Source organism: Lontra canadensis, unplaced genomic scaffold (assembly GCF_010015895.1).
Source record: "Lontra canadensis isolate GAN:19392208 unplaced genomic scaffold, GSC_riverotter_1.0 scaffold56, whole genome shotgun sequence".
Classification (NCBI taxonomy): Eukaryota; Metazoa; Chordata; class Mammalia; order Carnivora; family Mustelidae; genus Lontra; species Lontra canadensis.
The window spans coordinates 11,694,459-11,718,466 of record NW_022631050.1 but is presented as its reverse complement, the minus strand read 5'-3'; the positions used below and the strand labels follow the sequence as shown (position 1 = coordinate 11,718,466).

Here is a 24,008-nt window from a genome sequence, read left to right as displayed (position 1 = left end):
ATCTGACTTCAGATTACTTGGAAAGAACCCTGGTTATACCCTGAAATACGCAGGAAAGTACCGCTTTGTTACTATTAAACTAATTCATAGAATATCAGAGATGGAAAGACACATAGTTATCCTTGAACTGTATTGATGGGGAGAACACTGCACAGTTTAGTGCTTTTCTCAATGTTTCATAACAAAAACAAGAAGAAGAATAAGAAGAATAAGAAAAAAGTGAAGGATGAGGAGGAGGTAGGGGAGGAGAAGGAGGTGGAAGAGGAGGAGGAGAAGAAGGAGGAGGAGGAGAGGGAGGGGGAAGAGGAGAAGGAGGAGGAGGAGGAGGGGAGGGGAGAACAATTATAGTTTGGATTAGAACTCAGATCTCATTCCTGTTGCTGTTTCTACACTGTGTAATTTCAAAATTAGGTCCCTTTATGTTTTTTGCATCATGAAATATATGGATATTTATCACAGTAAGAAGTTTGCTCGAGGTTTGCTTGGGTAAAAAATAAGGGCATAAAGCTGTTAGGAAGACAAAAGGTAATATTTCTTCAGTCTCATTTACAAACTAGTGACCTTAAAAGTTATGATTAAAATTGGTTTAGAGAAATTGGAGGCACCAGAGTTGAACTATCAGTAGGCTCCTGGTAAACTTGATCTATCTTCTCATAGCCATGAGCCCCAGACAATGATGGACAGTAGATAAGGGAGGAGAACAGAAGTTAGCTGTTTAGCTTTACAAGGGAGAAAGGCATTACAGAAACTAGGTCTAAACAGACAGAAGCATTCTTTATGACTCTTTGAGAAGAGCACTTGCACCTTTTAAATATTCTTTTAAATCTCACTAGACCTTGGATGTTGATGCGTGTGTGATACGGAAGGAGGAGAGGGGGTTATCTAAACATTACTCAGTGAATCAAAGAAGGATAGAATGATAACATCCTACAGACTTGCTAGTCCAATTCCATCCATTTTGGGGTCTCAGAAGTCTGAGATACAGAAGAGAAATGCTTTGATTACATATATATAACCATTTCTGTTCAGAGTTAAGATGAGAAGTTGGGTTACTTCAGAGAAAGCAATTACCTCCTCATTTTTCCTCTCTCAGTGGCTGCTTTTTGGAATAAACAGTCACTTTCAATCTCTTTAGAGGTTAAAATAAAAGTTGTTTCTTTTTTTTTTAAGATTTTATTTATTTATTTATTTTATAGAGAGAGAGATCACACAAGTAGGCAGAGAGGCAAGCAGGGAGGGGGTGCAGGCTCCCTGTTGAGCAGAAAGCCCAATGTGGGACTCTATCCCAGCACCCTGAGATCATGACCGGAGCCGAAGACAGAGACTTAACCCATTGAACCACCCAGGTGTCCAAAATTTGTTTCAATACTCAAAGCCCAGAAAAAGAATGTGACTAATCAACTTTGTTATCTCATCCTCTTCCAACTCTCAGAGCCTGCTATCTGTGGACTAGAACTCCAAATGAGGGAAAGGAGAGGAAGGGAGGGAGGGTGGATGGAGGAGGACTTTGAGAGAGAGAGAGACAGAGACAAAGAAGGGAGAAAGAAAGGGTAAAGGAAGCGTAGTAGACAGACAGGGAGAAAACAGAGACAGAGGTAACCAGGACTACAGATGACTGAATTCTTCCCCATTCTTCATCTTCCACCAGGAAAAAGAAATGTCCTAGCTAGAACAAGACAGTTCTCATTTGAGTTGTGGCACCTCTACATCTAGTTAGTTAACTATGTTAGGGACAAAGTTAGGAAGCATGAGGACAAGTCATTTTCCTTTTCTGGACTTGAATTTATTCGGTTGAAAAATTGTTGTCTATGTTATAGTTCTGGCTCTAAAAGATGTCCCCCAATTTTTTGATACTCCTTCAAAAGCTAGAGCTGAATTCCCTTCCTCTTGAATTTGGAAGGGACTTAGGGACTCATTTCTAGTCAACAGAATATTGCAAAAGTGATAATATGTCTCTTTGGTGACTGGGTCGTGAAGGCACTGTGGTTTCCTATTTGCTCTCTCTCTTTGGAATCTCCTGCTCTAGGATGAGCCAACTATGTGCCACTAGGATGTTCAACCAGGCTATAGAGGTGCATAGGCACTTAGGCTTCTGACCAAAACTTGTGTGCCTGCATTTGGATATGGATCTTCCAGTTCCGGTGGTGCTCAGAGAGACGTTGCACTGGTTAACAGTTTGACAGCAACCTCACGAGTGAGTGAGTAAGAAACTCTGAGTGAGAAATGCCCAGTTAAGCCTCTCCCAAATTCCTGACCCAGACCCATGGAAAATGTGAGATAATCAATATGTGTTATTTTAAGTTGGTATTAGGAAGTTGGTTATATGGTAGTACAAAACAAATGCATTTTTTTTTTAAATTTACTTTTTCAGAGTCTGTGATTTTTTTTGTAGTCTTCAACATTTAGAGTCATATGAAATTGTAGTGTTTATTCTTTAATTTTTATGTGATGAAGGATTACAGTTAGACTATGTGCTCTGGACCATTCCCTAATATTCAGCAGGTTTAGGAACTTTCTCTTGAACCTCTTTCTTTTCCACAGGTTTCATTTATAATGTCATAATAATAATAATATCACTACCAAGCATATAATTTAGAGATGTTAGAGGTTCACATTTATTATTTTACCCTTACAACAGTCTAATGAAGTAGATATTATGTTATACCCATATAATATGTGGGGAAATTAAAAATTTAAGAGCAACAGTGTCTGAAAGTCACACCATAAAGAGAACTGACACTCCAGTTCAGGTCTCCTGATCCCATTATATCAAAAGCCCTTATTTATAGAAGTGACCATTTAAGTTTTATTCCCCAAACGCTGGCACTTACTCCACATTTTAGCTCTGGGAATTGTTCTGGGTGTTTCTTTTATGTTATAGTACTAAGGTTTGTAAAGGAGTGAGTGGGTTCACTTATTCACACTTTTTTTCTTTTGGTTCTTCTAAGAAGTCATTTAATGGTCTTTGTTAATAGCCAAGTTGTTACGCCTTGAATATTTTGTCTATTGTAGATGACCAATGACATAGATATAATAAATACTAGCATTCTAGCCTTCTTTGGCTCTCTGGTTGATTAACTACATTGATTATTTCTATAATTTTGTTTTCTGCATTTTGTTTTTCTCCTACTTTATGCAATTTCAAGGCAAGATATGAAAATAAAGGACTCAAATTCCAGAATTTGGCAGTAAGTTTTAAGGTTTGCTCTTTAACAAAATATTGTCTAAAAGATCAGGATTTGCTTTTAACTCTTTTTTCTCCAAATTTATAATATGTCATCACTGATTTTTCAGGGGAATATTTACAAATATTGTAAAGGTACTTAAGTCAGTTATTCTTTACAAGAGTGTACATCTAAATAACTTGGGGAGTTTAGTGGTCTGAAGTAGGCCCCTAATACGTGCATTTTTTTAAAAAAAAAAGAACCATTTGCCTCCAGTATTTTGAAGCATGGTATTGAAATATAAGCTCACTGCAAGCATGTAGCATAGTTTCTGGCAATAGAAAAGTAATAAGTTATTATGTATGGCTTTGTGTCTTAAATGAAAAATAAACACATAACAGCTTTGATCTTATTTTGTTTCTTTTTTTTCCACTAAAGCAATAGAGTATTAAAATTTCCATCACCTAAAGTAGAATAAAAATAGTTCATGATCTGAGTTCAGATTTGGAATCTTTCTGCTTTCTTTCTATGAACCCATTTCAAAGCACCATTTTTTTCCATGTAAATATTTATTAGTGTTTTGTATTATCCAAGAGAAAAACTTCATAAATTACTCTCTAGAGAATTTTGATTGTCAATAATCTCCTCACCAAACTAAACAATCCAACTTTTTCTCTGTTCAGCATCATAACTTGTTAGTATGGAACAAGGCACCTTCAGCCCTGATCTTCACCAAACCAAAGAGAGATTTCGTCATGACCAAATGATACTGCACAACATTAGACAAGTCATAAAAATGCAAATCTTTAATAGAGAGAATCCAAATTGTAGAGAGAGCAGATGCATAGATAGCAGCCGACTTCATAATACCCACAGCAGCATTTGTCTCTTCCTTCATCTGGGCTCTAGCATGTTCAGTTCAAATTCCCCATTTAGCTCTTCAGATAAATATATCAAGGGAGGCTTTCTAATAACCGTGTTACATGCTCTGCTGTGTTCTAAATGTCTTCAATCCTTCTGAGGTTCCCTGGATATTCAAAAATGAAATGGCTCATTGACAGATGGTTTGAGCACCACATTCTTAGAGAACTACCTAAAGCCACTGAATGGAAATTAACCAAACACAGAAACTTACCAGTTTTTAAGAACATTTTCTTTAGCCAGGAGCTGTAATTATTATGTATGACTTCAACAATTTTCCTAAAGGACAAGCCTTGTTCATTTCTATACATTTTTAAAATAAGTACCTGACTTGACACCTTGGCAAGTGGTGGTGGGGTGTTGGCAGGAATCATTCCGTTTCTTCATTATCAAAGTATGTAACATAACTCCAGTTGTAGTTCTCTTGCCTCTTCAGGCAATCTCAGTATCTCATTCTTAGGCAAAGACAATGCTATGTGTTCACCAAGTTCCATTTCATTTTTCTCTTCCCAGGAACACAGGAAGAATGCATTTGCCAGCCTTCCCTATGACTAGATCTATGCCACAGCTAGTTTTGACCAATGGATTGTAAGTGAGAGTGGTGTCATATTTAGGCTGAAGTAGAATAGCAGGGAGCTACACATTTCAGATGGCAAAACTACAAAAATGTAAGCCCCTATCTGGACATACAGCATAAACAAGAAATAGGTCTTGTTATGTAAACCTACTAAAGTGTTGGGGTTACTTAGCATACCTTATCTGAATCTGATTAATACATGTGATGACTACAGCAATCATACCAGATTTCAAATGTCAGTATTTGATGCTTCATATATTAGAAATACACTGTATCAACCACTCCTCTACTTAATTGTCTCCTGTGCCAAGGCAACTCAAGGGCTAAGCATGCCTTAGTATTTTCATCTATTGCCTGCAAACACCTTGTTAAAAGGATGATTTGTAGTCCTTCTTGGCTGGAGAAAATCAGAGCCTACAAGGGTAAAAGAGGAGTTAAAGAGAAATAAAATTAATGGTTCTTGAACTTTTTGTGCATCAGAATCACCCAGAAAGTTTGTTCCAAGTGCAAATCTTCCCCACTCTAGAGATCTTTTATTTATTCTTGGATGGGTCAAGAAATATGCATTTTAACATGAACTCAAAGTGGTTCCAATATGGATGCATCAAAGAACACATTTTGAGAAGCCCTGGACCAGACTCTAATAAAGCTTTTCTCCTCTTAAACCTGAATAATAATATAAAAAATATGGGAAGGGTTTAAAGAATTCTTGTAAGTAGTAGTTGACCCATGGAATACCTTATCTGAATTATCCAGGACACAGTATAAAAAAGCAGACTCCTAGACAATGTTCAGTGCCCATTAAACCAGCTCCCCTGGGGGAGGAACTTGTCCCAGGATCTCTGCTGTAAGATGCCCCCCAAATTTTTAGACACAAAAATTTTTAAACCATTGCTGTTGGGATTGATTGTCCTTCCGTGTTCTTATATCTTTATAACTAGGCCAATTTATTATGATGGCAGTTTCACACTTACTAGTTTTACCGACCATTTCAACTTTTCAAAGTGGAAGTGAACACATTATTCAAGATTTTACTGGTTATAAGAGATGGTGACTAGAACTCACAGTGTAAATCATCACTGCTGAAAGATTAAATTTGTTTTTCAAGGTAAATTGTGTGTACATTTTTATTTTCCATTAAGACAAATACAAATAATTTATTTTGAGAGAAAAATTATAACCTGATCATAAAGTCTGGAAGACACACAAAAAAATTGTTCTACTTTTAAAATTCTTAAATAAATGTTATAATATTAAAAATGAATTATATAAAATCATAATATGACAAGGCCAGATGACACATCAGACACTTGATATGACATTTAATTAGCTGCTTGTAGGTTTACATTAATTGACTTGTTGATTTGAATGTATAATGGTCCAAATTAAATAGTTACAATTAGAAATACTTCCACATGAATTTTATAGGACTAGTTCCAGCATTGGTACTGGATCAGGCGTCAGAAGCCTAGATCAGAGGCCCAACCATATTGCTAACTGGCTGAGTGTCATTAGGAAAGTCACTTAATCTGGATAATACATTCCTGCTATGTACTGCTTTTGTGAATTTTGTGAGAGTTAAAAAAAAAAAGAAAGAAAGATAAGGAAAGAAAAGTGATACATAGGAAATCAATTTGTGAGTCTTAAATCATGATACAAATGTAAGTTTATGCAACCATGAGCATGATTTCACTATGGGAATAGTACTGGCCAACACTTACAAAGCACTTATAATATTCCAGGCACTGTGCTATGCACTTACATGCATTATATCGTTTATTGCCCACAAAACCCAGTGAGGTTAATAATATTATCTCCATTTAACTTGTAGGAGATTGAGGCCCAGAGAGCCCATGGTCAAACAGATAATTAGGAGAGAAGCAATACTCACATTCATCTCTACTTGACTTAAAACTCCTGCTCCTAAATAGGCAATATTCCTATGTAAATGATATCCATTTAACCTGCAATCATATCATATTAGTTATGAATATGCATGACCCCTGAGGAAATTTTCTTATCATTTGCCTCATTGAAATATATGGCAATGAATATTACACTCAAGTATGGAATGTTGGGTCAGAGACTAATAACATAACCTCCTAGCCTTTCTTCATACAGTAGAAGTATGGTCCATTATCTTTCTGACCCCTGGGTAGCTAATGCCAAAAGCTATGACTTTATACTGCTTACATTGGCCTTATATTGTTAATGGAAATTGATACTGACCAAAACTAACTTAGCTTTTGAGAACACGGTTATCTAGCTACTCATTCATAAGAACCCATGTTTAATTTCCATGCTGTTGCCACTTATCTTTTATTTTTTTCACACACAAAAAATAATTCATAAATGGCACAAGTAATTCTCAATTTTTCCAAAGATATTTTGTAGCTGGGACACTGAGCTCATATAGAATAAGACTGATTATGGGTAAAAAAACTCTCTCCCTTTTTAGGATTTGGAGCAACATACATTACTCCATTTTAATAGATTGGGAGACAACTGCTGTCTCTCTTCCAAGTGAAGATCCTTGAACACACATCAAGGATGGATTAATCTCTTCATAAAGAAATGCAATATAGAATATGGATTGTGCTCAATTGTTTTCTACAAGATATTTAGGTAGGGTGTCCTATCATTTCCTAATTACAAGTTCCATGATGAGTCACATTTACTCTGGGGTGTCCTTATTCCCACCTCTTTTTCTTTCAAGAGGAAAGGGGTATAATAGTTTGTTTCAACAGAGAAGGGACTTTCTGCTTTTCTTTCCACGTGGAGTAGTGGAACGGAATGTCTGGCTTCTTTCTCCACCCATCCTTCACTATTAGTGACTGAAAAATGTTGACATTCATTGGGCCACAGGTTACTAGCAGCCAGCACTAACGTATTGAAGGTGACTGCTCATGTCTGGTATGGTACTTTGCTCTTTTCATCCTGCTCCTATTCAGGGGAAGCAGATCGTGCTTCTAATTTTCTTATAGCAACCTCACCACTCAGGGGACCCGCACTCTTCTATCAGAGAAGATGGAGGGCACACTATTTTCCAGATTTTTTCTCCTCTGGTGAAGTGGTAGGTCAGTTCAGCCTTATTTTTGATGATTCAGATGTTTTTGATTTGGGAAGGGAATAGAAGTCTCCCATTATGTCCTTAGGTCCTATCTGTGTTCTCTAGTCTCTGTATTGCCAAGGACGCTTGAATTCCCACTCAGATATATACTCTTTGGGTAAATACTTTAGCTCCAAAATTACAAACTGGTGGCCCTCAGGATGACTACATGTTCATGTGATTTGGTTGGGGTTTTTTTCTTTTGTTTTAAGGTTAAGACATCCCATAATTGAGAGACTACTTACAAACCTTAATTTTTAGATTTTTTTCGAAAAACTGGACAATCTGCCAACAATAGGACTGAGTGAAAACTATCATGATGGAACTGAGTAGAGGTTGCTCCCTTTTTAAGGAATATTCTTCAATTACCCACAGGTCCAATCATCTCTATTATCTCCCTCACTGGCAGATCAAATGCCATGTGCCTTTTATGACTGTGTTAAGATGTTTCAAGTAAAGAAATATGTACCTATACCTATCTCTATACATATGGGTCTTAGATGGACAGCATGTGTATTATGCTTATTTCTAGCCCCCTTTTCTCTTTTTTCTTACTTTCTGATTCTTGTAGGTACTTGGACTGACTATCTCTTCTCAGAACCTTGAATGTGAAGAAGGGTTACATACACCAAATGTTACACTGAATCCCTAATAATACTGAATTTTTCAGCTCTCAGTTCTAAAAATAGGAGACTTTTTGTGTAAACTTCCATTGCATTTGAAACATTTTCTCTTTCTTTCTGTCCTTTCCCCAATTTCCCCTCAGACACACATTAGAAAGAAACTAAGGAGACACCTTAAACTTTCCTAGTACCTAAACCAAGTCTTGATTTCCTGAAATGGAATACTCTTCTGATATGAATTCAAGAGCCATAAAAAGAAGGGAGGGAGAGGTAAAAATTTGTTAGTACAAATAAAATCACATAAAAATATAACTTTATTGATGCTAACAACTTTAGGCAGTTTAGAGGACACTAGTTTACAGTAAGACAGAACACCATGTATCTGTGTGTGTGTGTTTGGTTCTTCCAAGAAAAATGTGCTGTAGGGTTTTAGTAGAACTTATTCCTACAGCTTCCACCACAATCAACTCATTTCCACAATGCTCTCTTGGGATACACATACCCTGTAATTGTCATAGCCCAAGTACACCTGACTGACTCATAATATGACATTAATCAACAAACTCAAAGGAAACATATTTAAATTCTTTGCTCAGTTTGAAACCATTGGGCAAGATAGAGGATCAGACTTTAGGCAACTTTCACATACTGACCTTCTAGGGCCCAAGAAGAGTGTGCTCTTCTGAGGCCATTAGAGGCAATAATTCTGGATTCGGGTCCTCAGGTCTTTTGTCTCCTAGAAATAAATAGTTTTTAAAAATCAATAAAGGGGACACAGTCTGGTAGTCCATTAGATGATAAAAATGTCAATTACTCCCATAGGTTCATAACACAAGGAGGGCTGGTATAGATAGATAACAGCCACCACCCACCACAGAGTAATTATAAGATATAGAAGTCATTGTTATTGGATAAATCCGTAAAATGGTGAAGAGCAAGGGCTGAGATCTGGGAAGCAGGGGGCTCCAATCTGGTGCCATTTTGTATCCATTGAGTTTCTGATTCTTGGGGAACAGGCTTACAGAGGTGTGTCTCCCACTGGGGCTGGGTATGTATCTCTGCCCGGCTCTTGCTCCTAAGGTGACTCTCTCCTTCACAGTAGGTGACACAGCAGCGACAGGCTGCAGAGGACTTCCCTCTGTGCTTGGACATCATGTCTGGGGCTGGAGAGGTGCCTGATGCTCTCCCTGAGCCCTGGAGTTCTGGGGGCTCTTTCAAACGACTTCTCCTCCTTTGAACATGGTCCAGACTGATGTCAGACTGGGAAGAACAGCTTTCATTCCAGCCAGAGCTGGCACTCAGACTTCTCAGGGGAAGTGCCAACCGCAAGGCCTTCCAGAATTTAGAGCCAGAATGTTTGGACTTTTCTCCCTTCCAGCTCACAAAAGACACAGATTCCTTCAGCTGCAGGATGCTTGGGTGTGGGTGCTCAAGGGGACGGTACTCAACCACAATAAGCTTGGTGGAAATAGAGTTCTGGCACATGACACCCAGTTTAAACTCCAGCATGCTGATGCTTTTTTCTGTCACATAGTCTGGGCTCAGGACAACAATCATCCTTCGGCTTCTCTGAATGAAGTCAAAGACTGCTTCCACTGTATCTATAGGAAAATGGAAAGATAGGACAATGCCTAGTGAAACTTTACATAAGCTGTAGTTCATCATTGTCCATCCTACAAAGAAGCAATAAGTAAACACTTAAGAATATAGGATCTCAGTATTAAGTAATCTACCCAGTTAATGAATCTCACTTAAACATCACTCTTATTAATGATTGCCAAGTCTCTGCTACCTTCATGGATGAGGAATATACCACCTCTAAAATCAGTTAATTTCACCTGTTTGTAAATTATTTTTTTGAAATATTCTCCCCTGCCAATTTTACCTGGTGGTATTAGATCTGATATTTTCACATGTTTAAAATATTTCACAACTATTTTTACCTCACTGTATTTTCTTCTCATTTTTAGATTAGGATAAACTTTAGAATTTTTATCTTATTCCCCATAAGACATGGCATCAAATCTCTTCCCCCACTTTTATCATTTTCCTCTGAGTAACATTCAATTTATATAGTATTTCCTGAGAGTAATACCTTGAACTGGCCTCAACACAATGCTCCAGACATAGTCTGATCAGCAAAGAGCAATAGGGAATTACCATCTCCTAAAAACCATAGTTAATATCTTTTGATTCTTAAAATTTTTGGACACAACATCAGATAGTTCATAGTATTGATCTTGTTATCAACTAAAATCTATCTCCTTTTTTCATGTATAAGTGTGAAAAATGGGATTAAAAATCAATTAAAGGGGTAACAACAGACAATGGGCAGGTATCAATTAGTTAAGACTTCTGAAAAAGCACTAAGTTTTAATAGGTACTGAGGGGGATTTGGCCAGAGATTCCTATGGAAAGTCCCAAAGATAAATGTAGTTCTTAGCTCATCATGAAATTTAAGGGATTAAATAATGTGATTTTCTGAAGGAAAGGATTTCCAAATGTGTAAATCAGCCATTGACAATGCTGAAAACAGATGCAGACAGACCATGAGGTTGAGTACCTACTCTTTTGGGGCCAGTGATGAAACAGTGATGGAGAGACCTTCTAGTCTGTGAAGACAAGCTGAAAGTTTGCAGTGAATTTTGATCGTTATGAATTTGAGAGAGTAAAAGAGCTGTGCTCCTTGCCAGATTAGTTCTTTCCAATTAGTAAATTTAACATAAATTTGAAGGGTAATTGGAAGAGACATGTGCTCAATTTTGAGGATCCTTTAACTAGTTTTGTCAAGAGTGTGAAGTAGTTTTAGAGAATTTTTACTTTGATCTTAAAAGATAAATCTAAAGTTTTATTTATCTTCAAAGCCTGTGTGTGTGTGCACATGCACATGTGTGTGTGCTTGTGTGTGTGTTGGACAATTCTTTGTCCCAGTCCTACTGAGAACTTTTGTACCTGCCTTTCATAAACCTGAGAATGTACAAGTAGAATATCTGCTGCTCCTCCTGTCTCATGAGCAATACGATATAACCTTAAGGCAGCATGGATGGGTTTCACCAAAAGGAACTTTGTGCACTCAAATTGTATGTGTGTTCATGTGTGTGTATTGTGCATTTTACTTCAAAATAGTCACATTAAGACAATGTATATTCTGTCCAATGGGGATATCACTGTTGAAAATAAAATGCTGTCCTAGATCCTCTAAAGAAAGACTCTGTGTGTATTTTTCTAATTATTGGCACCCCATCCTGAAAATGTAAAATTTACATTTGAAATAGGGCAATGCTAAAGAAACAGATATGAGTAGTGGAATTCAGTAACATTGAGGAATGTAATGGAGAAGATGCTTATCATTTGGGGGAATGGGCTATTCCTAGGGATCTTCACACATTATTTTGAAGGAAGCTGCCTCCTTTATGGCATATTTTAATACTTTTCATATTGTAAAACTACAGTTGAGAATGTGAATTGTTATGTTTCAATACTGAAGATTATTTGGAGAGGGAGTCATAAACTGGGTCATTTATTCTGTTGGGTTCAAAAAAGTAAGGTGTGGTTATAGACTGATGAAACCAGATGTCTTGTGTGGCACTAAATTAATTTTGAAGTCATGTTTTCTGATCTAGAATTCATCAATGCTCTAGAATACTCCTGCCTTTAAGTCATAATCTCCCTGGAACTCACCTAGAGGAAAACTAGGACTGTAGTTTTGTTCTCTGGTAGGTTACTGATGTATGCAAGGGCAGCAAATCATCCATCCATAAAATGCATACAATAAGAGTAAACTTACAGGATGGTTAAAAATTAAAAATACCAATATGTAAATGTCTACAGATCGTAGACATTTGAATTAATCACTTTGGTTAAATCTAGTGAACACAATATTAAACTAATGTAGGGCTAATGTTAATTGAATTTGAATCAATTCTTCATGGTAACTTTAAAGAATCACCTTAATATGGATTTATAAGTGGATTTATAAGTGAATAATAAATTTTAAAAATTCTATTTACTTTAAAATACATGTGAATAAAAAATACTACTGCAACATTTAATCTCCTAACCCATTGCTCTCTTTTAGCTGTATGTTATTCGTCCTCTGTCTCCATACACACACAAACACACACATACACATACATGCACAGGCATACATGCACACACACACACACACACCTGGCACACTAGAACAATTCATTTTATTTAAATAACTCTTTTATTCACATGTAAAAAATGTTCTTGATATAAAATTCCCATTTTTCTCAGATTTCTGTCAGAAAGAGAAATTTAACTAATGTAGCTTCTAACATTTCTTTTTATGTGTATCATTAATTCTTCTTATTCTCATTTCTTATGCCCAAACATGAAAATAAAGACATAAAACACATGCACAAAATAAAATTCAAATCTGAAAATAAATGGTTTATTTTTAAAATAAACAAATTTACAAATCAAATGGAAAATGGAAAATACAAAAGTTTATGAATAAAATAAAAAAGATAATAAGATAATCTTAAAATATTAAAACCTATGCAAATAAATGGATAATTAGCAAGTGGAGTGATGCTTTTGTTTCCCCATACAATGGAATGCTCGTTTATTAGAATCCTAGGGAATTGCCTAAGTTACAACATAAAAGATAATTAAATAAATTTTATATGATCATGTAATTAGACACTTTATATGTCATGGTTCTTTGTTAACTTGGGTGCAGAAGATCTTTATATCATATACCTGGAACCATTAAGGTTTTCTTGAGCATTAGAGATAGTTTTTTTTTTTATATTATGTAGCAATTTTTCCTTGCTCTCAAAATTATATTTCCTCATCTCCCTCAGAAATTTTGTAACAGGTATCTTCTGGGACTTAAAACAAACAGAAAAACCTTGAAACAAAATTATCTTAAGAATGAGAACAAACAAAAAACCCTCGAAACAAAATTCTCTAAGAATGAGACAAAATGTATCATTTAGAAGTGAGATGTTTAGATTTTAGCATTTGGAAAAGTTCAATGTCAAAGATCAGTAGATAAATAAGAAAAGGAATATCAAGAAGTTTCTAGGGGTACCCAAAAGCATTTGGGATAAATATCAAATCCAAAAGTGCAAAAGAATGCAGCAATGGCAAGAGAATGTCCCCCTTGTGATGGGACAGTTCCCCATTACCTAAAGCTCATGCAATTGATATTCAAAGCTTATCTGGAGTCAGCCTTCCTCTGGTCTTGAGGATGAAGAGTTAACAGGAGGAGTAATTGTGGTTTGTAGCAAAGAAAAGCATTAGTAAGACCAAAAAAAAAAAAAAAAAATCCAAGAATGATTCCATACCATAGTTTTACAGTCAGGAATTCATGAAGTTTTTCTTTTCTTCAATTTAACATGGTATCTTCACTATAGAGAAATGATTTATTATGGGCTTTAACACTGATGAAGGACACTTAAATGCAGGAGATAGTTTTAGAATTGGTTATCAACATTCATAATGCTGGGATAAGGGTTCCTTTAAATTATGAATTATGGTGTTTCACAGGATGCTCAGCCTTATTTATAAGTATTTTATTTTCCTTTTCTCCACTACTTAACAGTCCAAATAGAGATTTATCTCCCTAGTAGTTGAACACTGAGATTACCATAGTTTAGTTTCTAAGAATGTATGCTTGCAACATAGTAGATGATCAATTAATGCCAGGGGACTGGTACTGCTCAGCAGTTACCACAGAAGCTCTGTGTCCAACAGATTCCACTGCACCCAGACCAAATGTAGCAGCAGTAAGTTATTCCTACTAATTTAGGGAAGGTGAGAACTAACGACGACTACTCTGTGAGTTGTGATTTTACAAATAATGTACAGGAAACACAAAAGAATTACAGTAAAAACATAACTTAAAAACTGGATGAGAGTCCCAGTGGTTTGTAATATTGTGCCAATAGCTATTCAAAGTCACATGTGTGTATACATAAGGGTGTGTGCATATATATATACACACACACACAAATGCATACATACATATATACACACATATAAAATCAACATGTGTATATATCTACATATAATGTTGATCTATACATACATGATTCGTGGGCATGTGCATACACATACGTGTGTATGTATGTGTGTGTGTGTGTGTGTGTGTGTACACCGCAGGTATTCACCACTCTGTAAACTCTGGACTTAGTTTTCACTTTTCCAAGTCTTAAGATTTTACTTAAAGTAAAACAAGTTTCATGGAAGAGACTTTCCAGACTGACATGTTTGGACTGAGTGTATTAACTGTACCAGTGAATAAAATATGGAAAATACTGGATGGTCCAGTTAATTCTCTTAGAGTATTAATGCTAAAAGCAACTTGCAAGGTCACTGAGTCTAACTTCCACATTTTACAGTGGAGAGACAGAACACGTGAGGAGAAATCACTTTTCTAATATTCACATTAGCAAGGCTGAGATGAAAAGACAAATTGCTGAACGCCCTGTTCTGTGATTTTCTCACAAGCCAGAAAATGTCCTAAAAGCATTTTGCTGTTATTTCACTCTCTCTTAGCACCATTAGAAGCTTCCTGTCAGACTGAACCAAGTGTAGAGCCATCTGCAAACTCTAAATGGTTGATACAAGGTACAGTAGATAGGGAAGATGAAGTGACAAGTATGGGTCGATCTACAGATATCCAGGAGTTTACTGAAATAAAGAAAAATATGGTATGTTTTTCAAGTTGACAAATGAGACATCGATGACCGAGATGGAGGGCACAAGGGATTTGGTAGGAGAAAATGCAGGTAACCCCTTTCAAACCATCATAAGGAACACTTTCAGTTACACCGCTTCGTACCGTCCTATGTGGGTGTCAGTCTGGCTGCAAAAGGGCAGTGCCCAGCAGAATGAGCAGAAGAGCTCATTGTCATCAGCTCAAATGAATTTGGGCACCGATCATCTTTTTAATGACTCGGAAACCCATAATGACCTTGTCAAAAGGTAAGTTATCTTTAAGGGGTCTTGAAATCCACAGCAAAAGACTGCCCCACAATGTTAAGATTATAAACAATGAGAGAGAAAGAGGGGATAGAGATGTGGGAACAGGGGCAAAGGATGCAGAAAGAGGAAATTTTCGCATCAACCAAGTCTTTGCCTGCGAAGAACATAGTGACGTCATTTGCTGGTGATGGACTGGTGGCGCGGCCATTCTAAACCATAGCATTGCCTGAGGAAGTAGAACGACCAGTCATATAGTCACCCTGAATGTGTCCCTATGGGGAGGCTTTGACAGAATTCTGTTCTGTCTGTGAAACATCAAGTTGGGAGTAAAGAAAGGGAACTCTTCCTTCCCAGAGTGCCCTTGGTTCTTTTTACCCATTTCATTGTCCCTTTCATACATTTTTCAAGGATGAATAGGAGAGACCCTGCTCGCCACTCCTAGACCACCTGGAACTTTTCTTCACTGGCATGGCCACCTGCAGCTGCTTCCAGAACCTGCCCTGTGGGTACTTGGATTTCTCCCCTTTCCATTTAATGACCGTGAGCACCGTCTTAGCCCTCTTCAGCTCTTTCACCTTCGTCTCCTTCACCGCCTTGTACTGTACTAAAATGACGTTGATGTTGCCCCGAGAGGCCATGTTTTCTAGGCCAGCCTTGAGCTCCAGAAGAGCTTGGGTTCCCTGGAGCACGTAGTTGGGGCTTAGGACAACCAGGAGGCGTCTGCTTTTCTGAATGAAGCTCAAGGTCTCATCTGTGACAACTGAGAAAGAAAACACCGTGGGGATTAGTGTTGGCCAAGAACTCCCCAAAAGCCTGGGGCTTGAGTGTAGTGTAGGGAAGTGTAGGAAACTTAGGGTAATGGCCTGGGAATTGGGATGAAACTTTTACCAAGAACATTTGCAACGATGTAATCCTTCGACCCACTCACTCTGTCAAATAAATGCCACACTCCTCCAAGATACTGAAAACTATATGCACATATTTCACCCCCCAAAAAATTCCAAACAGGCATGAAGCCAAGTATACTTCTATAACCCTGGTCTTCAAAAGCATTATGAGAAATAGATGGGTTGTACTGCTATCAATTTCCTCAAACCACATGGCACGCTGCAGCCCAGCCAAATCAGCTCTTGAGCCCCTTCTCCCCGCAAAATACCCATGTATTTACTCTCTCATGTCAGTGGCTATTCAAAAATATAATCATTATAGAGGCAAAATCATGGAAATTCATTTCTCACTAACAGAGGAAAGCAAGAGTAGGAACATTCATTTTGTGAAAGTCCCTCTCTGCTGCCAGACTCCTACCTGACTCAGACTGGTATCACTATGTCCTTAGAATAGGAACTTAAAAAAAATCTAGCCACCTGAATGGCATTTTGGCTGGCATCACATTCTCAGCTCAGCTTTCTATTCTGCTCTCTGTTCTAGAGCCTAAATTAGTCCCTACATCTTTCTCCTTAAACTCCTCTCATTACTATGAAGACACGTGTTTCAGTAGGCTGCTAGCTGATGTGTCTGCCTTCACTAACAGGCAAATGCTTTCCTCAGGTCAGAAAAGAAGAAGAAGAAACAGAGAAAAAGGAAATTCAGTGTAATTTTATTCTGTTGTCATGGGCTCTGGTTAGTTCCCATCACCAAATTCTTGGAAATAATCCATCTCCTCAGGGCTGCTTATCCAGGATGGTATAATCCTTTACCTGGGATTCCAATAGAAGCCAATTCCAGGGAATGCATTAGTGCTGTGAAAGCTATTTCATGGCTTACAGTACTCCTCAAAGCAGTCATTCTGCTCCTTCATCTTCACAGGTACAGAGGCAAAGGGGGAAGACTTGCAATTAAAATTCCATGTGCAGCCTGGAGGAGAATCCAGGAATCAGTAATTACCTGCTCCATGCAGTACTGCTGGAGGCAGACCACGTGTGAACATGGAAAGAGACCCAGAGGCAGAGAGGACAAAGAGCAGCAGAGAGAAGGCAGATCACAAGGATCCACCATCGGAAACAAGATGCAAGAGTAATTACGTAGAACTTGAATTCTTCAAAGAATTATCAACCCCTCTTGGAGGGTCATTGTTGTTATACTGTTTGTCTTTATATAAATTTCACACTGTACTAAGTATTTGTTGAATGGCAGAATGAATGAGTAAATGGGTGAATAAGTGACTTAGGATTTTAAGTCTTAAAGGGAATGGAATTTGTCCCTTAACTTGTATAATCGTGTCACCATTTCTGGGCAAAATAATACTGAGAGAGACAGCCACTGTAGAACACTAACATGATGGACTTCTAGATCATGGCTGAGGAGATAGAATAAGTGGTCTGGCTAATTCGGAATGAGAATAAACATTTAAGTCTATTTTATATCTCCATTATCCATATAACACTTTTAAAACATCCAAAATGATGAACACAAAAAGGATTGGAGGGGAGGAAAATTAGTTTGTTTTGCTGAGGATTAAACACATTACATATATTTCAACAGCACGAAGTTTAACAGTGAGTATAGGAATGGCCTTTTTAAAATTTTAAACTACATCTCAAATGTATGAGCTGGTAGAAAGGAAGAAACAGACCCAAGAAAAGGGGGGATTTAAATAGCATTGGCTTGCTAGAAAATAAAAGTGAGGAAAAGGAAATTAGCAAATGCCACAGGGAAATAATCTAATTATTATCAGTGAGTACTATTAAGAAAGATGCCATGCATTCTCTTCACAAACTCATTCTTAGTAAAAAGCAAGTAAAACTCAGTCTTTGTATAGGTGTTGTTTAAACTCAATGTTTGCGCCCCCCCCCCAAAAAAAAAACAAGGGAAATTAATGCAGGTTAGCTTAAACTTTCTAAAAATCTAAATGTGTGTAAGCAGAACATTTAAAACTGAGGCATTTTATAGAGTCTTAATCCACTGTGCACCCACACTTTTCTGACTTAGAGTTCTTAAGGCTTACAAGGGGAGCTATTCTAGTACCATAAATGGCATCTCAATGATCTATAACGCACAAGGTAATTTGATTCCTAAAGAAGTCTCCATTACATCAAACATCTGAACATTCAGTATCCAATGATGCCAACACAGAACCCCACCATGACTCTCACACATGACCCCAAACTAAGGATTCCCTTTGCATGAAGGATGGCATCACCTGTACTCATGAGAAATACCTACTTCCCCCAGGTAGACTGTCACGATCAAAGATGCACAGCTTGTATCCAAATTCATTCTCCAAGACACCACGGAGGGTCAGTAACACAAACTCTTCTTCCTCAGCATTCCTTGCATAAGATACATAAATATCATATTCCTTCCCATCTAACAAAAGGAAGAGAGATCCAATATATATTAGAAAAGTTTCCTAATTGTACTGCATTTTTTCTTAAATCGAACTTGTGCGTGTTAGACATTTTCAACTTTCTTACTTGTATGAATTATCTGACAGATTTCAGTGGGGTTTCCCACTTGTGACAGGTCTCCAGGCAAAATGACTATTTTAAGGTGTAATTGCAAATTTTATCTGATATGTCTTCTACTCTCATATCACTATGTTTTGTTTTTATAGTGGAGAATAAATGAGGTTTGGCTCATTCAACTATGAATTAACATAATCAGGACAAAATAGTCAATCATAGGTGTTGGCAATTAATACCACACAGAGAATTTATGGTTCCCGCCCTAGTTTGTCACTACTAATACATTAGAATTATAAATGGAGAAAAACTTTTAGAAAGGCTCTAAATTATTTATACCTGAAAATAACTGCAATTAAAAATATACTCAGATTCCATAAACCCATCTTTCCCAAAGGTGCCTAATTATAAACATCACTCTCAGTAAAAATATAGGTTGTCTCTTCCACAAACCGACGGGCTGGTAATCTTTACGGGAGGAGTCTAAGAATCAGTATGTTTAATTGTTCCTTTCTTGTCACCAGGCAAATTTACACTCGTACCGTGCTTCCAAAACTTCAATGTACCCTTTAATCACTTGGGAATCATGTCAAAATGTAGATTCCTGACTCAGAACACAGGCATTAGGCTTAAGATTCTCCTCTTAACAAGCTCCCATGTGATGCCGACGTTGCTGGTGCCTGGACCACTCTTTAAGTACAAAGAGTGCGGGCCTGCACTGTCTAGTTACAGCAAACACAGGTACACGTAGCACTCGGACGCTTGCAATGCAACTGGTCTGAATGGAGATGTGCTTTCAGTTTAAAATACAACACAGGCTAAATTGTGAGATTTTGAATACCAAAAAATAAGACTAAAATATCGCCATTACCTTTTAAATATGCATGATTTGCTAAGATCATAATATGTCAAATACATTGGGTTAAATAAGATATATGATTAAAGTAAATTTCACTTTGTTTTTACTTTTCCTACTATGACCACTAGAAAATTTTAAATTACATATGTGGCTTGCAGTATGTTGCTATTTGGACAGGCTAATCTAGACTAAACAAATATTGAACCAAGAAAGCAAAATAATATACATTAGAAGAATTTTTAATAGTAAGGGCTGAAACCAAAGATAGTTTGATTAAATCTCCCAGTTATTCTAGCTTTTATCAAGGCAACATGTTTTCTGAAAATGACAGTAGAAGAAGGTATTTAGATCAAGCTTTTGTTACTCACCTAAAATGGTTTCATCTGTTCCAAAATGAGCCCGGTAAAATAAGACCATCTCCAGCCAGTAAACGTGGTAAACAACAATGAGAATCACTACCAGCAGGACTGTGGCTCCAAAACCACATGCTAATTCCACTGTGTATCTTGGAGCTATCAATGGAGCAAACAAAAAAACAATTGATTTCTACGTGGTGATCACAGTGATCTATCATCCTGCAAATAGCCAGGTAAGCCAGGCAGCTGGGCCATGAACCTGACTTATATGTGTGAAAAGCAGAGATAACATGATAGGCTTTAAGCATTATGTTTTAATGCCAGCCTGTGTCATATTTATCTTTTTGTTTTCAGCACCTGATATTGGTGTTTTAAACTACTTGATGACTTGAATAGACTTTGATGTTATATAAATACATATTCATGGTACATAAATGGTATTATAAATACTCTATATATATACATATAAATGGTATATAAATGGTATTTTCTAATACCAGCATTGGAAAGAATTTAGAAGGTCATCTCATTCAACTCATGATCTGACACACGAATTTCCATAAAATATTTTTGAAAAGTGTAATTTCATCTCCCATTTGTCCACCTTTTGGGATGGAATCCTTACTACTACTACCCAGACCAGACCATGATTCAGATGGAAATTTAATTCTTGGAGCATTTGGATTGAGTAAAAATCTTAATGTGCTTCCATTAGTCTTAATTCCATCCTCTTGCCAGTGCCATATGGAAAAAAAAATTTAATTACCTTCCCTATAAATTTGGAAAAAAGCCTCAAAAATCTTATTTTCACTGGGTAGAAACAGAGGGTATCCACCAAATGCTGAGTATGCTTAGGTTTGAAAGTATCTCTCAGGCTTACACTTCTAGGACACACTTTCTGAAAATTAACTTGCAATATCCAGGTATGGACAGATTCCCATGTTATCTGCTTACTTTTATATGGCAGATATTTTAGAAATTTCTTTGGAACTATCAGAAATAGAATGAGGTACTTCCTGACTTCCAAAAACTAGAAAAGTTTTAACTCAGTCCTATAAACAAGGTCTGTCATGACCAAGCCACCAACCACCCGCTACTGTCTCATTTATCAGACTCATTTATCATTTTTTCCCTCAAAAACGTGAGGAAGATTTTGCTTCGTGTCTTTGTTCATGCTGTGAATTCTGGTGAAAATAGTTTTTTCTCTTTCTCTTTCTTTAGTTTTCAAGTCCATGCTCATACGTCATTATTTTGTGTAAGCTTTCCTAGAATAAAATTCCTCTTGCAACCTGACATCTGCCTGACAGAAATTCCTACTCTTCTCATTGTCTATAATTCTATTATACACTATTTGTTTTATATTGTAATTTGTCTACAAGCCTACTGCTCCATTCTCATTCCTTACTAAACTGTAATTTATAGTCTTCTAGGGAAGCCTATGTCTCCTTCATCTATCCTACCACTAGAATATGTAGGATCTCAATGAATGTTTCCAGATACAATGCCATCTACTTCAGAAACATTGAAAATAAATCTCGTACTACTATGTATCAACAACTTCATTTGGTTGCTTTATTAGCTTGTGATAATGAAGTCTAAGTGTTTGAAGAAGGAAGAGAATATTTGGGTATGAAGCAGGAGTGGCTTAAATTATGTAATAGTTATTGACAATTACTTATTAACATCTATTATTTGCCAGAAGCTGTTGGGGATACAAGAGTAGATCAGACCAAAGGGATTTCTGCCCAGTTAGGGTTAATATTCTAATGCAAGGAAATAAATAATAGGACAACGAATGCTAGGTAGTGATCAATGCTATAAAGGAAATAAAGCAAGGTAATATGATGGGGAGTACTGAGAGGCTGGGCTGGGGCAGAAGAGGTATATGGATGGGTTCAGGTAATGAGAAAAGGCTTTTTGATCACCTGAGCATTGTGTTAAGTGGTTACCAAGGTGAGGCACAGAGGAATTTAGTTCAAAGCTGGGATTGTTTTCCCTGCTCTCGGACTCCAAAGTCCAGAGATCTTTGCAGAGCTCTGCCATGGAGTTTAATTATAGATCAAATACTAGTGGAAAAAAATCCCTTTTAAAACAGGTATGTATCCTAAGGGGAAAATGGTAAGCAGTCTGGAGCTGAGCCTGAAGTCCCTAGAGTTTCAAGTTCATTATCCTCAACTCCGACGCTAATCCTATCTCAGAGATAGCCTGGAACTCCGCAATGCGGAATTATTACCAGGTATTCTCATGCTCATTCCATGAATAATGGTGTTTAAAATAAGAAAACTCCACCACCGAATGTCCAAGCTATCTCAGGGCAATTGCTGAGAATTTAGTAAGATCAGTTTGGGTAGCTGGCATGAAAACTGCTGCGTCCTCGGTATTTCTGAGCACATGTTATGTTAACAGTAACCTGGGGTAGTTCCCACTGTCATCTTCATTATTTGCTCAGGTAATTTGGCTCCTTCTGGCTGGACATTTTGTAATAGGGAGGGGGGAAAAAAGAGGTTGGCGGATGCACTTACCTATAATGGATATAAGAAAAAATATCAATAGATATCTTGCCTAATGATCAAAAGATCAATTACTCTCATAAATTTCCCTCTGTAACATTCATTTTACTACTGCCTATTTTATTTTTAGTGCGGATTTTTACTTTGGTTTTGGGTCATTTCATGACATGTGTCATATTTACAGATTGTATTTTGTGGGGGCCATCTTGATGATATCCAGAAGTTCCTAATACTGTTTAACTAATTGAACTCTTGAGATAAATAATCCACAAGCCTGAATTTCTGAATGGCTTGATTCACATGCAGAAAATGTTCAAAAAAGCTTTCATATAAAGCTTTGCTGGCTTGCAGGGAAAGGATGACGCTCAGCCCACATTTTCTGTCTGCCCCAGCCGGAACCTCTGTTGTTTTGGCATACAGATTTTACTCTGATGCAATCCCAAACCAAAAGGTTTCCAATCAGGAAGGGGTGATGCAATTTGACCAAATTGCACTCCTAAACTGCTTCACTCTTCGATCTCACATATAATTGACTTAGGGTAGAGCCAATTTTTGCCACTTGCTCTGCTGTTATTCCCTGGATAAGGATTTCCTCCACTCCTTTTGCAGTTCAACGGTAGTAACAGGTACCAAGGTCCACGTTTCCAGCTAACCACCCTGAGTTAAACCAGTCCAGGACTTTAGCTCCAGTCTTTTTCCCTGTTTCAAGTTACCGGTCTCCAGTCTTCTTTCTCCTTGGGAACCTAACTTATTTTCTTTCTCTTCATGAGTTGGGACCTTGCTGTCCACTGGGGCTCTGAGCTTGACACCAGCTGCTTGGACTTCCAAGTATCTCCTGCCACAGAACCTGTGTCTATTCTTCACTAAATTGCTGAGACTTTTAATTTGGGGAACCACGTAATGACCATTTCTCTGAATTACAAACAATTAGAATGCTTTATTTAGATGATGGTAAACCAGAGACCTATCCCTGAATTAACCAGCAGACCTGCTTGGTTTGACTATCATAGTATTTTAAAATGTGTGCATTTTACCCTTCAGTTTCCGGCCTTAGAGAAGGAATGGATACGGGAGTGGCTTTCTCTCCGTAGTATTTACAGTGGCCCTTTTCCTAAGGTGGACCACTGGTAGTTGTTCTGTGTGTGATCCGTGTGAGAAAGGACACCAAAACGTTGAGCCCCACCATCACCCTGGTTTTTTGCCTGAAGTCACTTTCAGACTGTGGCACAGAACAGGGAAAACCACAGGTACAGTCATTATGGTCAGGTAAGGACTCAGAAATCACACCTCAGATGGAGTTGGGCTGAGTTTACAGGGCTGGGTAGAGAGGGAAGAACATTGTGTGGAAAAAGTGCTCTATAAATCTCCAAGGGTGATCTCAAATCTTTGGAAAAATATAAAGTTCTGCATAGGTCGGATGACACTTGATAAGATCAAGCAAAGAACAGGTGCCAGTCAAAGAAAAACTACCGGGGAGGAACAGCTGTCAGGAAACCGGGAGCTGAACAACTCAAGGTGCACATGCAGG

The 24,008-nt window shown here is 37.4% G+C and overlaps 1 protein-coding gene across 5 annotated transcripts in view; it reads right to left on the bottom strand.

Moving 5' to 3' along the window:
- Positions 1-4,383: 4,383 nt before the first annotated feature.
- Positions 4,384-24,008, bottom strand: part of IL1RAP (interleukin 1 receptor accessory protein) — a 129,955-nt gene continuing 110,330 nt past the window's right edge. Inside the window, exons 9-14 of one of the 5 annotated variants that reach the window (XR_004384811.1) lie at positions 19,983-20,126; positions 18,517-18,660; positions 9,417-9,995; positions 9,048-9,130; positions 6,554-6,626; positions 4,385-5,076 (exon numbers count right to left, since the gene is read on the bottom strand). Coding sequence is in view for 3 of the 5 variants with exons in the window: in XM_032875644.1 (XP_032731535.1) it covers positions 9,277-9,995; positions 18,517-18,660; positions 19,983-20,126 (1,007 nt within the window). In the remaining 2 variants the exon portion in view is untranslated. Of the gene's footprint in view, positions 5,077-6,553; positions 6,627-8,512; positions 9,996-14,456; positions 16,115-18,516; positions 18,661-19,982; positions 20,127-24,008 lie in introns of those variants that run through there. The other 4 variants (XR_004384810.1, XM_032875645.1, XM_032875644.1 and 1 more) reach the window with 4 other exon arrangements.